Source organism: Gallus gallus, chromosome 24, assembly GCF_016699485.2.
Source record: "Gallus gallus isolate bGalGal1 chromosome 24, bGalGal1.mat.broiler.GRCg7b, whole genome shotgun sequence".
Classification (NCBI taxonomy): domain Eukaryota; kingdom Metazoa; phylum Chordata; class Aves; order Galliformes; family Phasianidae; genus Gallus; species Gallus gallus.
Genome location: NC_052555.1, coordinates 1917472 through 1932517, shown reverse-complemented (window position 1 = coordinate 1932517; position 15046 = coordinate 1917472). Strand labels below are relative to the sequence as shown.

Sequence of the window (15046 nt, the reverse complement as noted above, 5' to 3'; positions counted from 1 at the left end):
ACTCAAACAAAAGGCTCCCCGTGACTCCCGACAGAGGTGGAACTCAGGTTGGATATAAGGAAACATTTCTTCTCCAAAGGAGCGGCGATGCATTGGCACAGCTGCACAAGGAGTGTGGGGGGGTCGCCACCCCTGGAGGTGTTCCATGGCCGTGGGGATGTGGCACTGAGGGATGTGGGCAGTCGGCACGGTGGGGTGGGCTGGGGTTGGATTGGGGGATCTGAGAGGTCATTTCCAACCTGAATGGTTCTGTGATTCTACAGCTGCGAGGCTGCAAACCTCGTGCTGCTGTGTGCTCCATCCCCATCCTCACCAAGTGCTTGGGCCACCTGGTTTCCAACCCACCCCAAGACCCAAAGTCCCTGCTACGTTCTCCTCTCTGCCCAACGTCAGCCCAGCATCCCCAAGCCTTGGCTGCCCGGGCAGATAACACGTGGTGACTTAGCAGCTTTGCACTGAATTAAGCAGCCAGCTTTCCCCCGCGCTGCCCCCTAATTAGCGGGCTGCATTTTGTCGTCCTCCCAGCACTTGGCTGAGGCTCCCCTTCCCTCCGCTCCTCGCTTATTCTGTTCACTGAGCTAATTGCTGAGCGCCTGCACCCTGGGTGTCTGCTGCTGTTGGAGAAGATTAGTATTTTTACAGAGGGGGAAAAAAAGATTAAAAAAAAGAGATTGTGTTTTTTAAAGCAGATGAAAGGAGAGCCCAAGGAGATGTGCATTTGACTCTCAAACACGCTCCTTCAAGTCTCCCTCAGCAGTACTTAAAGGCGTTTCCAAAGCAAGACTTTATGAATGCTAAATGAACCCAGCGCCTTGTTCCTCTGCCACAAGAAAGGGAAAAACTTATCTTTTATATACAATATTTCCTTTACGGCTGACACCGTGCATCACGCATCGCTACTACCAGCCCCACTTCAGACACAAATGCTGACCTTCACAAAGTCACGGGCAGAGCGCTGCCTCACCGCCGCGATGCTCTGTGCAAAGGGCAAGGTGAGGAGAGCGCGGATGGGGATGAGCTGAAAGCTCTCCTCACAGCTGCTGTGATCTCAGCTGCCCCAGCCCAAGCTGGGATGTCCATGGGGATGCACTGCACAACACGAGGCTTTCTAAGGATGCTGTGCTGGCAAGAGGGATGCGGGTTGGATAGGGGAAAGATAACTAAGGGAGAATGAGAGCAGCCCAGCAAGCCAGAAGCTGGGGACAACGTGCAACGCTCCCCATCCAGCCCTGCAAACTGTACCACAGAGGGATGCTGGTTGGATTTGCACCCAAACTCCCCAGTTTTAGATTGGATTTGCACCCAAACTCCCCAGTTTTAGAAAGGACAGCAGGCACTCAGGCCAGCACACCCAGTGTTCAGCATCCACGCACCTTGGGCTATCTGGGTCACTTAGCAGAATGCACTGCTCACCCTGACTGAACATCTCCAGCAGGACCATGTCTTTCCTCTGTCCCCCCACCCAGGAGGTGGGTGAGAAGCGTACCCAGCTTCACACAGCTCCCTGTGAGGAGGTAGGGCAGTGCTTAGAGGAAAACACCCACCCAAAGGAAGCCCTGGGAGATTTAATTAGCCACCGTCTGTGCTGCTTGAGCTTGTTGGGTGCTACATAATTGCTAAATATTATCTCGGCAGGTACAGCAGTTTGTTCGGATAATGCCAGTGATTGACATTTCCCTGGCATCTTTCATCCCAACCAGATCTGATATTAGTCTATTATAAAACATTCTTCTGTCCCAATCCTCCATATGTCTCTGAACTGTCAACAGGATCGTAACTGGCTCTGCATTTTCAAAAGGCACAAAGCGACTTCATGGGACGCGGCAGAAGCTGAGCTCAACTTTGCACAAGTTGCACATGCACACACATGGAGATACGGCTCCACTTCAGTACTGGCACAGTATGAAGCTGCTGAGAGCGGTGCACGGCACCCAAAAAGCTCACAGCCGAAGAGAAGGGCCCATCCCCACCTCCTGCCAGGCAGCAGTGGGTGCCACAACCCAACACCGATGTGAAAACATATCCCAGGGACGGCCCAGCAGAGGGGCCGCTGCGTGATTAATTGGAGCCCATCAGTTTGGGATAGGTCTCTAAATTCTCATTAAGTCAGGTGCTGAGGCATCACACATTAATCCAGAACATTTCCCCTTCGGCCCAAACAAATAAATAACTGTTGTATAATACGGGGAGGATGGGGTGGAGCCATCTCGTCCCCCCTCTCCCTGCCTCTTCCCAACTAACCAGTGAATAAAACATTGCCCGCAAATCTATTAGGCTAATTTTAAATCCTGACAATTTAGCAGCACTTCAGCAAGATAAGAGCCATTTATTAAAAGCCACAGTTCATTAAGCCAAATGCTGCTGGCGTATTTACTCAGAGAAGCTGGGCTGGGCTCCCACCAGGACCAGGGGAGGAGTCCCCCGTGCCCCACCAGACCTTCCAGCATGGACCTTTGTCCTCCCAAACCCGTGTGGGGCTGCGGGAGAGGATCCTATGGCTCCGTGCATTACTGCATCTGGAGCAAACCCTGCTGCAAAGCTGTGCCCTGCCACACCACGGGCATTCCTGAGAGCACCAAAGCCAGAATGAGGATGAGCTGAGCATCACTTCAGACCCGTTCCCGTTAATGGCAAGCACAGATTGACTCCAGGCAGGGGATGACAGCAAGCCAAGGGAGGGCTACATAGGAAGGGTTGTTTTTTGCCAAAAGCAACCAGATTGCACTCAGAGCTTTCATTCCTCCAGACTGCAACGTGACATCTCTGTAAGGCCCCTCTGCTGCACCACTGCACTGCCTCCCAGAGCATCCCAGTGCTTTGGGACACGGGGGAAAGGCTCAGGGCTCCTTGACCTCAGGGAGGCAGCAGAGGAGGAGACGGACTCCTCCCTCTACAGCTCTGCACCTCCCGCTGTGGTTTTTTAACCTCCAGATTGGCAAAGTGCCACACCACAAGATGCCAAAGGGATGCAGCGACCACAACCAACCCAGAGATGTTGGCAAAATCCAAATGCGCCCCAGCAAGGAGCTGCCCAAACACAGCCCATGGGGTGTGAGCAAGCTCTGAGGCTGCCCACTGACTCCAGCACAGTGCAGGAGCATCGCTGAGCTGGCAGTCCCCTCCGGGACCTCCTTGCTGCTCAGATCCCAGCGGTGCGGGTCTTTGTGGGTAGGGAGCAATCAGCACTGGCTCGGTGGTACCCGAGGGATGGAGGCACGAGGGATGCGGAGCAGCACTGCGAGCAGCAGGCAGCAGAGGGCAGTGAAGAAATCCCATCTCACAGAGTTTGTGAGCCTGATTCATTCCAGCGGGAGCCATCCAAAGAGACTTTATCAAGTGCCATCGTCCCACTGTGCCTTTCACCTGCACACACTGGCAAGACAGTCTGGAGTCACCACAGAGTCTCCCTTTACAGTCATAGCTGAAAGGAGCATTATAAAGGTGAATTAACATTTAAAAAGAATGTAAAAAACCCAGAACTGTTCTAATGATGATTAATGGGAAGCTATAAGGGAGGCCGTGACCTCCTAGTGTCATTAAATGGATTGGCAGGTTTCTGAGCATTAATTATAAATAGCCACAGGAGTTCTGGCGCTTAGCAGAATGATGATAAATCCATGACACGGGCGGAGGGACAAGGAGTCAGGAGCACTGGGAACGTGTGCTGGGTGTGCACGTGCACACAGCAGCAGGGCTGGTTTGCACACCGTTATGTGCACAAGAGAGCCGTGCCCGTCTGAGCATGCTGCTGCGTTGGGGTGGGGAGAGAGAGGCAGAGAGAAATGGGCACATGATAAATTAGGCTCCGCCGGTCAATCACATTTCCTAAATGTTTTATATCCCAAAAGCTATAAAAGCAATATCCCTTTCTGGCCTTATTGGAGCCATTTCTGTAAGGCAATCACATCTGTCTCCCCGGGGATTTCAGCTGAACCGTGCCTCGGCTCCCCCTGCTTTTGTACTTACTGTGCAGCCTGCTCCCAGCCAAGGGTCAGAGCGTGCATACAAATGGGGAGGAAGAGGGAAAAAACAAGCAGCCCCCAATCAGCTCTGCAGCAGACACAAACTTCTCCGGATTGCCCAGTGCGGAGGCTGCAGGAACCAGAGGCTGTCAGCAATTTGCAGCCATCAGCTTCGCGTTTCCCTCTCTCCGACGTGTGCTCCTCCACATACGACACCCTGGGCTGCTCTCCCAAGGAAGCACAGCGACTGCAGAGGGCGAAGGGCCCTCGTGCTGACAATGCAGGGGCTGGGGGGGATGCCAGGGGTGTCCCCGGGCCACAGAAGGCCCTCCATAGGGATCCCAGAGCTCCCATCCCCACTCCCTGCATCCCCACCCAGCCAGCACCACCTGTGTCGGAGCTGAAAATGCCGCTGCTCCTATTGAAATTTAAGTATCATTGCCCTGCGGGCTCCTCCAGAGGAAGGCATTATTTCAACTGATTGGAAAACGGTGGCAAAAGAACAGGTTCTCCATACAATTTTCTTCATATCCTATTAGTCGCAACACAATTACGGAGAATGCATCAATTCTCCGTCCCAGCAGCTCCTGGAAAGAGCCACCTATTAAAAGCTGGCTTATTAATGGAATTGTACAGCCAGGATTAATCGGGCCGCGCTGGCCCTTTCCATTTCTCACTCCACAAGTGCTTTTGTTTGCTTAATAGGCTGAAGTAACTCGAGAACGACGCAACTCAGAGCTTCCCCCATTTGCTGCGCACATCAAATGGCAGCAAATTTAATCGCTCTTTATTTTAGGGCATCGCTCGGGGATGAAACGTGGCACGTGGCAGCGAGGACAGCCACACACACAGCACTCAGGGCTGAAGCAGGAGAGGCATTTCATTCCCCCTCTGCAGGAGCACAGCACAGCCAGCAAGGGGAATCCCATAAAGCATCCTCAAAAATCCCACATGGATTTGAAACACGGAGAACAAGTGCCAAAGCAAGCCAGCAGGACCCAGCCAGGGGAGCAGCGCCGTATCATCCCACGAGTGCTTTGAGAGCCCTCAGCTGCCCCAGAAGAGCCCCCAAAGAGCCCCAGCTGCAATGCCAGCCCCACTCCCACAGCCAGAAGTGAGAGCCGCTGTCTCCCAGCGCAGATATTACGGCGGTGGCGAAGCCAATGCATGTTGAAGCACGGTAATATAGTATGACTTTCCCCTTTAATGGAATTTTTCTAGCCCACTAGGAAAAAAAAGACTCCATTAGCCCTACTACAAAGGCTCCTACTTATTAGTATTTTAGAACAGCGGCAAAAACATTTCTTGAATCTAATTATTGCTGACAAATATGAAAATTGAAATCAAAGTTAAATTTTCAGCTACAGTGCCTCATACGGCAGCAGCTCGCCCGACTTCAGCATCAACACATTTGTTCTGCAGGGACGGAGCCCCCCCCAGCCCAGCCCACCCCTCCATCTCCGCAGCACCCACTGCATGTTTACCAGCTGGCAGAGTGCAGCAAGGCTGGGAGAGGGCTTTCCTTACATGCATGTCTATATTCTCATCCCCCAGTTTGTCCTCTCCCAGCAAGGAGCTGCTGGGTGATTTTAAATTCCTCGAGATCGAGGACCTGGGAGGGAGGGGGGAGAAAAGGGGTGGGGGGGGAAAAGAGCCTTGTCAACATATTTCCTTTCTCCTGCCTCCCCCCCCCCAACATACTGTAAAAATCAATCCCCTTTGTCATTTTGCTCTGCTTGTGTGAATGTTTAATGGCTGTCGAGGGAGATAATGATTGCTGCTAGGAAATTCATTTCAGATTTGCTATTTATAAAGTACTTGGTGCTCAGGTGGGAAATTAACATAAGGAAGGGGGGAAAGGGACCGAAGCAGGGAAAGAAAAGCAGCAGGAGAGGAAGGATGAGGCAGCGGGGCGGCCGGAGGGGCCCTGAGGAGGACGTGCCCAATATCTGCATCCTCAGTGGGGCAGAGGGATGAGGGTCACGCGCAGTGGGGAGACCCACATGGGGCACACAGGTGCTCCCCAGCACCAACAGCACATACACACCCTGCATCTCTCATGAGCACCCCCTGTGTGCATCCTGCACCCCTCCAGGGCACAGAATCATTAGGGCTGGGAGAGATCCCACAGATCCCCAGTCCAACCCCCCCCGACCCCACCATGCCCACTGACCACAGCCCTCAGTGCCACGATCCTGGAACACCTCCCGGATGGTGACCCCACCACTCCCTGGGCCAATGCATCACCAGTCCTTCAAAGAACAAATGCTTCCTAATAACCAACCTATGCACACCCTGCTGGGGGACCCTTCAGTAAGACAACAACACCGCTTCTTTCCCCCCCCCCCCCCATCACTGTTCCAATATAACTTACTAGCTGTACATCCACACGACAGGTTTCTGATCTCAGGTACCTGAGTGCTGCCCGGTGCTGCTGTTTCAGCCTTGCCCTCAGCTGTGCCCTCCGCTGCAGTCCTGGCTCTGCCTGGGCCTCAGCTGAGACCTCAGCCCTCTTCTCCTCCTGGAGTTTGTGATTTTGAGCACAGTGCAGAATAGCCCTGCATTGCATTTTTTGGTGTTTGGGTTCACCGCTCTCAGATTCTTCAGTGGGTTCTTCTTTGGGACTCTACGGTAAATCTTCTTCTCTGGAGCCCACAGCATCCTCTGGAGCTCCTGGCTTCTTCCAAGCTCCATATTGGCCACCATATGCACTGGCAGGTTACAGCCACTCCGCAGAGCAGCAGGTTTGCACCAGGTGCTGTCCCAATCACCCAGCCTGAAGAAGGCACTTTCAGCCCAAATGCAGGAACACCCAACACGGTCACAGAGAGCGAGGTGCAGCACATTCAGCATCCCACAGGGACCCCCCGTCCAGCACCCCACCTCCTTATGCATACACAGCATCCTTTGTGGCCATCCTGCATCCCTCACGGGCACCCCTTGAACACAACCCCCCATCCTCGCAGGCACCCCTTGCATACATCCTGCATGAGCACCCCCCATCCCAGCCTGTGCAACCCGCAGAGCATCCCAGCTCCCCGCACAACCTGTTGCTGTGTGGGTGGCTGTGAATCCCAGGGGGAATTCCCAGCTGTGCCACCGCCGGAGCCGCACAGGCAGCGCAATGCACGCAGCCATTGAGCTGTTAATTCCTCCTCTCAGAAGTTGCTTTTCACTTTCTGATTTTTCAATAATAGGCTTGCTATGAATCCCTTAAGCTTCTGAAATAAGCCAAAAACCGCTTTTCCAGCCATTTACATAAACACAAGTGGATCAGAAGGAATAATCATAGTTTATGCATTATTTGGGGGCTTTGGAGCCGGCTGCTAATGTGATGTCAGGTTTTGAAGCTGAGAACCTACAACGGGAAGTGTTGACGGGTAGCAAAGCAGCAGAAAGCATAAACAATAAATAATACCATTTTTTCCATGGTGCATTCAATGACAGCTTGGCTGTCCAGCAGCTCCCGCTGCCCGCAGCACTGTTCCAAAAAGAGCCTCATTAAGAGAGATGTCACTCATGCCAAAGCCAAAACCAGCCCTGTCGCTCCTTGGACTGCCATCAAAACCCCGGTGCCGGCTTCGGGGATTGACCGAGCAAAAAGTCTCATGTAGGCACCCCTCTCATCTCTTCACACCATCTGTCCTGCAGAACGGGAATAAAGCCTGAAAGCAACCAAACAAACCCAGCAACTCAGCGTTATCCACGAGACAGCCTCCCAAAGAGGGGAAAACAATGCATACAGCCACGCTCAAAGGGCCAGATAATGCTGCAGTATTAATGAACCTCGCTTCACACTTCAAGTGCTTGTCGTGCTTCCAATGAGGCGGGTTGGATTTGGCTTTCAAACCAGGTCTTTAAATCAAGAATGCTGCTTCTGACAAAATCAAAACATTAGCAGAGGGTCTGTTTTGAAGAAGGAATAATAATAAAAATGGAACGAGGCGCGAGACTGCAGGCTCTTCTGTACTGCTGGAACGCAGCCCTCGGATTGCTATTTTGTTTGAAATAACTTCACAACTTTGTGCATAAGCAAGCTCGGATCTGGAGCAAAAAATACTTGAAATCAACCCCTGTTTCCCCCACGTTTTTCTATCGCTGGGAATCCATGCCTTTGAATGGAAAAGCTTGCTCTGTTTCCAACATTACACAATTTCCTGCGGGGTTTCCCACTCCTTGGCTGCTGCTGCTCCGCGCTGTGAGTCACAGCAGGGCATACCTGAGGGCCTGGGATACTGCAAGCTTGGCTTAGCTTGGGAAGGAGCTTTCTTCATGCTCCATGGTGCACAATTGCATTGCGGGGTAAAGACCCCTTTTGCAAAGGGAGTACAAGATAGAGCAGAGAGAAGAGAGGAAAGAGGTGGTGTCCTTATGGCAAGGTGAGGATGGAGCACGCAACGAGCCCAACTCACTGCAGGATTCAGGCAGAACCACGCTCCCTCTGAATGGTTTGAATTGGAAGGGACCTTAAAGGCCATCTGGTCCCATTCCCTGCAACAAACAGGGACACCCACAGCTCCACCAGGTGCTCAGAGCCCCGTCCAGCCTGCCCCAGGTGTCTGCAGGGATAAGGCACCACCAGCTCCATCAGCACCTCCCCAATGTCTTAAGGTAAATACTCAGAGCCATGCACCCCACCACCCAACCCTGCTCAGCAAGCAAAGCATGCAGGAGGTGGAGGAAGGAAAAAGCAGAGGGGGGAGGATGCCAAGAACGGAGCGCTGCCTTTAGTGGGAACAGCCAGCGGGACAAGGCGGGTCAAAGGGTCAATTAATTTACAACAGCTTTCAGCATTGGACATATTAACTGTAAGCACATCAAAAATCCATGCTATCCTTCTTGGCAGGAGATAAGAGCACACTGAAGGCAGCACCTCTGATTTATTATTAACCAGGAGTGAGGTGTGCACGTCGGGAAGGCAGAGGGAGGCGGATGCAGCCCTGAGTGTGCCAGTAGCACAACGTGCACCACGCAAAAGGGCTCCAGCACCTGGGATCAGGGTGCCCCAGGGACGCAGTGATGGAGGGCTCATCCTCTGTGCACTTTGCTACTCGAAGGAATGAGAAGAAGCACACGCAGAGGTGCAGGACGCCAGCTGTAGATGGAGACATCAGCACTGCTTGGGTTTCTGAATCCCAAAAGTTGGCATCTTGCTCCTCTTGGCCTCTAGTTGAAACCAACAACTCCAGCCCAAGTCACAGCTCCAAGCCTTTGCCATCAACATCTGAGAGGGATCATGGCTTGGTCCCACTGAGCAAAAGCAGATTTGCCACCATGCATCAAAGGAGCACAACCGACAACCCAAAAACAATCACTTTTACCCTCCTCGGGGCTTTGCTCTGTTAAAGACACCCATTGGGCTGGGGAACAGGCAAAGAAAATTCACCCTCTCCTGTCCCTTCAGAAGTTTGGGAAGAAATGCCAAAAGGTTTCTTCCTGACTCTGTGGCCATAAGGACATCTCCTTCACGGCACGTTGGCTGCAGCCATCCTCTCCACCTCCACCCTGGCTTATCTCAGCCAGCCCTGCTTGCTGCCTTGACCCAGATCTGTCAACTGATCAATGCTTCTTCTCATAGAGAAAAAATAAATTGGGGAGAAGGAAATCACAAATATGGATATTTTTAAGCAAAAACAGCAAGAGAAATAAACGAAGCAGACACTTGGAATATCAAATGCGCTCATCTCACGCGCAACAGGGCGAGCACAACAGGCAGATGGAATAACCATCAGCCAAGGTTACCACGATGGTCCAAACGAGATGAGGAAAAAAGCGGTTTTCGCTGAGCATTGGGACACCCCAAAACTGGTGGCAGCCCCCAGAGCACCCAACCATTGGCAGGAAGGCTGCTGGGAGCTGCCCGGCACGGTCCCTCTGATGCATCACAAATCCATCTGCAGCTGAGAGGAGGAGCCTGGTGCACAGCACCCAGCACCCCCAGAGCTGCACCCATGCACAGAAGCAGCGAGGAACACACAACCCCCCTGCAGCACTGCACACAGCACCCACGCAGCCCAGCTCAGCCAACCCAACATCTTCGGTGCCATCCCATTCATGCGCAGTGCATCCTTCCCATGACAAAGGTCTGCTGGGGTCCCCGTTGACTCTGCTGAGTCTTAAAAATGTGCCAATTAATCCCCGGCAGCAGCCTGGTTTCCAGAGGTGCCGGATCCCTGCTTGCAGCTCCAGTTAGAATCAACAAGAGTGACAGATGTTCAGCAGTGCTCCAAATCAGGCCATCGAGTACCCACGCTGCACCCCCCCTCTTTTATGTACTACACCTAACTAGGTTATCTAATCATGTCGGTATCGATTATTACTGTTATTACCTATTAAATAGCTATTTTCTGCCGTTGGGGTGAATATCACATTTTATTGACCTGCGTGGTAACCATTAACCACCAAGGAAGCCACATCCAGCGTTCCCCCCAGGGAACAATAAATCCGGGTGTTCACCAGAAGACGTCGATACACGTAATTTTTCTGATACACATTCATTAGTGCAATCACCTCCGTGCAGGAGCTGCCGGGTTTCCCTCCAGCCCTCCTGAGGCTGCAGCCCCATTCCACGCCACGTTCCCCAACCCTGCCCTTCCCAATGGCAGCACCCCAATGTCTCTGTGCTGCTCCGGCCCCGTTCCCCTTCAGGTGCCATCTGTAGCCCAACCACACTGAGGGGGCAAACAGTTCTTCCAAGTAAGGATTGCTGGCGTATGATGTTGACATATGCTATTATTTTAGATGCCTGCTGCAGGGTGTGCACTTATTAGAATAAGGTCTTTATGCTAATTTGTAAATCAAATTCCCATAATTCTTGGCTTACTGATGCTAAAGGCCTGGCTAAATCTTTGCTGACCTTTTCACCCGGTTAATCCCTCCGTGCGTGGCTGAGTGAGGGATTCCTTCCCCTCCTCTCCAGGACTGTGATTTTCGCACCCACCCTCAGGAAGCACAGCTGGGTGGCAATAAGGGCACAGCCACGAGCATCCCTCTGCTTTGGGAAGAGAGAACGAGGCCTCCAAGCACGCACCACATCCCCACTGCCACTATTTCACATCACACAGAAGAGCTGTGGGACGCTGCATTGCAAGCAGTGCTCATCCCCCAGCAGTGGGGCAGGAGCCCCTGGCCCCCTATGTGCCACCAGCACCAGGAGAAAGGGAAAGAAAACCAACAACAAAAGCTGCAAGCCTATGGATGCTTACATAAATACAGGCGTCCAAGCACTCCTGAATTACCCCACTTCACGCTCCTCTCCACTCTCAAGCGCACTCACAAGCCACTCTCCTTATTGTTTGTTTGGCTGCAAATAGGTAAATGACCCGGAGTATTGACAAACTGCCGCAGAGGGCAGCACAGATCTCTTGAGCTGTTTGGAGTAGCGATGTGCAAAACAGTTTTTTCCTGCATGACAACAATTTTCATGCTTTCAGCCACAAACCAGTTCCACCATCAGGTAGGAAAGTTAAAATTCAAAGGAACACTGTGAATAGCGGAAAAGATCACTCCAGCAGCAGGGGGCTGCTGCATATCTGCCAATGCACACACATATGTAAATGCACACGCTCCCTCTGGGGCTGAATGGATGCCCAATTGCTCAAAATCCACTTCGAAAGTTTTCACTAAAAACCAAAATGACTTCTGCTTGCAACTTTATTTCCTTGAAATGACTCTTCCAAACGCTATTATGCAACGCAGCCTCCCAGGGGGACTCTCTCCCATGCAGCACTGGTGACCCAGCATCCCCCAGCTTCCAAAAAAGCCCCAAACTTTTGGCTGCCCTATGCCACCATCTCCCCCTGCCCCATGGCTCTGCCCCCCCCCAGCCCACGCTGTGTTGCAGCTCCAGCTGCTCCCACCCAGCAGTGACTCAGGGCCTTGTGGGACCCACACTGCACGAAGGGCTGGGCTGAGTGTAGGAAGGGGGGGGGGGGGGGGGGGAGGTGCAAAGGATTTCAGTTAGGGGGAGGCAGCCCACCCCTCTGCTGCAGAGGGGAATAAAAACCGAGGAGAAAAAAAAAAAAATCTCAACTTTTTGATCTGCAAGCTTTGATGGGAGAATGAAGAGAAGCATGAGAGATGAGCAGGGAATAGGGCTGCAAGGAGACAGAAGAAAGCACTAAAAGAGGCACAGATTCTGCATCAGGGAAGCAAGGAGAAGGACGGCTGCCCACAGCCCAGCCTGGGTTCCCCACGGAGGTGGCAGCCCCAGGGGGAGCAGGATGCACAGTGCCAGCATTCCCAGCAGCATCACAGGCAGCGGGAGCTTGAGGAGGGCGATGGGAGGAAGGCGAAGAGGAGCGATGCCTCGCTGTGTGCTGTGCATGCTAAGCAGCCCGCACCGCTCCATCCCAGCGGCTCTCCCTGCAACAGCGGGCCCAGCAGAGAGAAGTTTGAGCGCTGCCCACCTCCCCTTGCTTTGCTGGAGCACATCCCCTGCTCACGAGCCCCCAGCCCCACACAACGTCCTGCTGCATAGAGGGTGAACCGAGCAGGGATGCTCAGGGCACGCAGCGCCCAAACGCTGCCCTCCACCCACAGCAGACACCAGGACAGCTGCAGCGTTCCCACTGCAATGCCATCCCCTGTGCAAACACATCCTCATCTCTGGGGCTGCCCGCACCCCAAAGCCTCCCCCCAGGGCAACTGGAGCCCTCGGGATCAAACATCCATAATGGGGCTCGGGGGCACTCCCGGCTGCATCCCTCTTTTCTGCAGCCCGAGCTGTGAGGGCAGCCGGTGCACGATGTGACCCCCCGGAGGGAACCCCGCTCCCACAGCCCCTCCAGATGGCTGCGAGGAGACTAACGCAGACTGACAGCCTGGTGCTGCCGGCCAGCTGGAGACGGCTCCTGCCTCCTCCTCCCCCCGCTTGGCTTTATTACATATAAAGTGTATATGCATACATATATATATTTTTTGCAAATCCCTCCCCAGGGGCAGCAGGGCGTGAGCAAACAGCTCGCCACCAGAACACAGCACACCACAGATTCCCCAACTCCTCAGCCCTCGGGTTGCACCGCGTTTTTGGGACGACCTTGCAGGCAGATCCAGCAAAGCAAAGCCGGGGGTGGGGGGGGGGGGCAGAAAAGCAGCACAGAAGGGCCACGAACCTCCCCGTGCCCACTGCCTGTTGGATGCACGGCTCCTCCAGGAGCCAAGTTGTGCTGCTGGAGATGGTAGAGCCGCTTGGCACCGCCCAGCATCCCCTCTCCCCAAAAATCGAGAAGTTCCTCCATAGCCCAAAAGTGGGGGGGGGGCACAGGGAGGGAGATGTCACCGTGCTGCATCCCCCACAACTCGGGGGACAGTGAGGACCACCTCCCAGCTGCCTCTTCCCCCCCCACCCCATGTTTGGGTCTCCTCACCCCCACGATGTCGCTATGGGATCACGCACCCCCGCACCCCCCTACCTTGGAAGAGGAGGAGTGCGGCCATCCCGGCGAAGATCACCCATGAGACGGGGTGCTGCATTTTCGCCTGGGCCATATTCGGAGCTGCGTGCCTCCCCCTCCTTCCCCCACTCACTGCCTGCTGCCAGGGAGAGGTTTAAAATCCAGCGTTTCCCGGAGCGAAGCGCGGAAAAACAGGAGAGGTAAAAGGAAAAAAAAAAAAAAAGAAAAAAGAAAAAAAAAATCCCCACAGGGAAAAATAAATAATAGGGAAGGAAAAAAAAAAAAAAGAAAAAAAAAAAGAAAAAATCCACCGCAGGATGGGGGAGGGAAAAATAAATGAAAAATAAAAAAAAAGGGGGGGAGGGGGAAGGGGGGGTCGGAAGGGGCGGCAAGGTGCGAGGGACAGGCGCTGCGTGCCCGCCGCTCCGGCCCGCACACGCCGCCCGGGCTGCACACGCCGCCGGCCGCGCACCGCACCCGCCCCGCGCCGCTCATTGGCTCCGCGCCGCCTCCGGAGCCGCCCCGCTCCGCTCCCACCGCACCGCACCGCTCCGGCAGCGCCGCCGCGGGGCCGCTCCGCGCTGCCCCCCCCTTCGTATTAAAGTTGCTCTAAAAGCACATTTAAGAGGGAATAACTCGTGGCATCAATCTACTTTTATTCCAGATAAAGCTGCGCACATGTAAGAACGGACTTTGTGCCGTAACTGCGCTCGCTCCACTCCTAACATCTGACCCAATGCAGTGTGTACAGGTTCCGTGCCCTAACAAACCCCTCGCTAGGTGCCAATATAGAATCGTTGGAGGTGGAAATGACCCTTAAGGGTCATCCAGCCCAAATGCCCTGCAGTGAACACGGACACCTACAGCTCTCCAGCAAGAGCTATTGGCACAGCTGCCTGGGGAGCAGTGGGGTCACCGCCCTGGAGGTGTTGCAGAGCCATGGGATGTGGCACTGAGGAACGCAGGCAGTGGGGTGGGGATGTGAGAGGCCTTTTCCAGCCTAAATGGTTCTGTGATTCCATATCTGGAGCCATTCCCCGAGGCAGCCCTTCCTTACTCTGACCCTAAAAGGACCAAAACCACCATCTGCCCACACACAGCCCAACACTGAGCACAGCACCAGCGTGGGCCTGGAGACCAACACCATGCATGGACCCCATCCAGCATCTGTCCAACACGGGGAGAACTGGAAGCACCGAACCTGGAGATCCCCCCTTCACACCGGCCAAGTAAATAACGCCGTGTTAAATATTCAGCATTCCATTAGCGGTGCATTCTGTTGCTTGAGATGACTCACAGCGACACAAAACAACGTTATAGGCAGAAAAATGACAAAGGGGAAAGAAAAAAAAAAGAAATATGTTGGCTTTTTACATCGACGACTCCTCGGGGGATTCCCAAGTCTGAGCTGTTTGCTTTGCAGTCCAGAAGATCTGGCCAGGAACCTCTGCACATCCAGCTGCGCTCCTCCTGCACTGCTGCAGCCCGGGGGGCTCCTATGGGGCAGTGTTTGTCCCAGCAGTGTGACAACAGGCAGCCAGCAGTGGCACCCAGGGCCAGCACTTCATACCCCCTCACAACACCACCCAGCTATTATGGCACCCGGAAAACCACCTCACTTGGTTGATTACCGACACCTTCTCCCCTAAAAACCAAACTTCCCACCTGTCTGCCCGAGCGGAGAGCAGC

The 15046-nt window shown here is 53.7% G+C and overlaps 1 protein-coding gene across 4 annotated transcripts in view; it reads right to left on the bottom strand.

Annotated features, from left to right (window-relative positions):
* NTM (neurotrimin) overlaps positions 1–15046 on the bottom strand; it is a 313044-nt gene that overhangs the window by 231585 nt on the left and 66413 nt on the right. For 2 of the 4 annotated variants that reach the window (NM_204711.2, XM_025143173.3), the window contains exon 1: positions 13376–13825. The exons of the other annotated variants lie outside the window; for them this stretch is intronic. In NM_204711.2, the coding sequence (NP_990042.2) occupies positions 13376–13451 (76 nt within the window). In that variant the 5' untranslated portion in view covers positions 13452–13825. Of the gene's footprint in view, positions 1–13375; positions 13826–15046 lie in introns of those variants that run through there. 4 annotated transcript variants of the gene reach the window in all.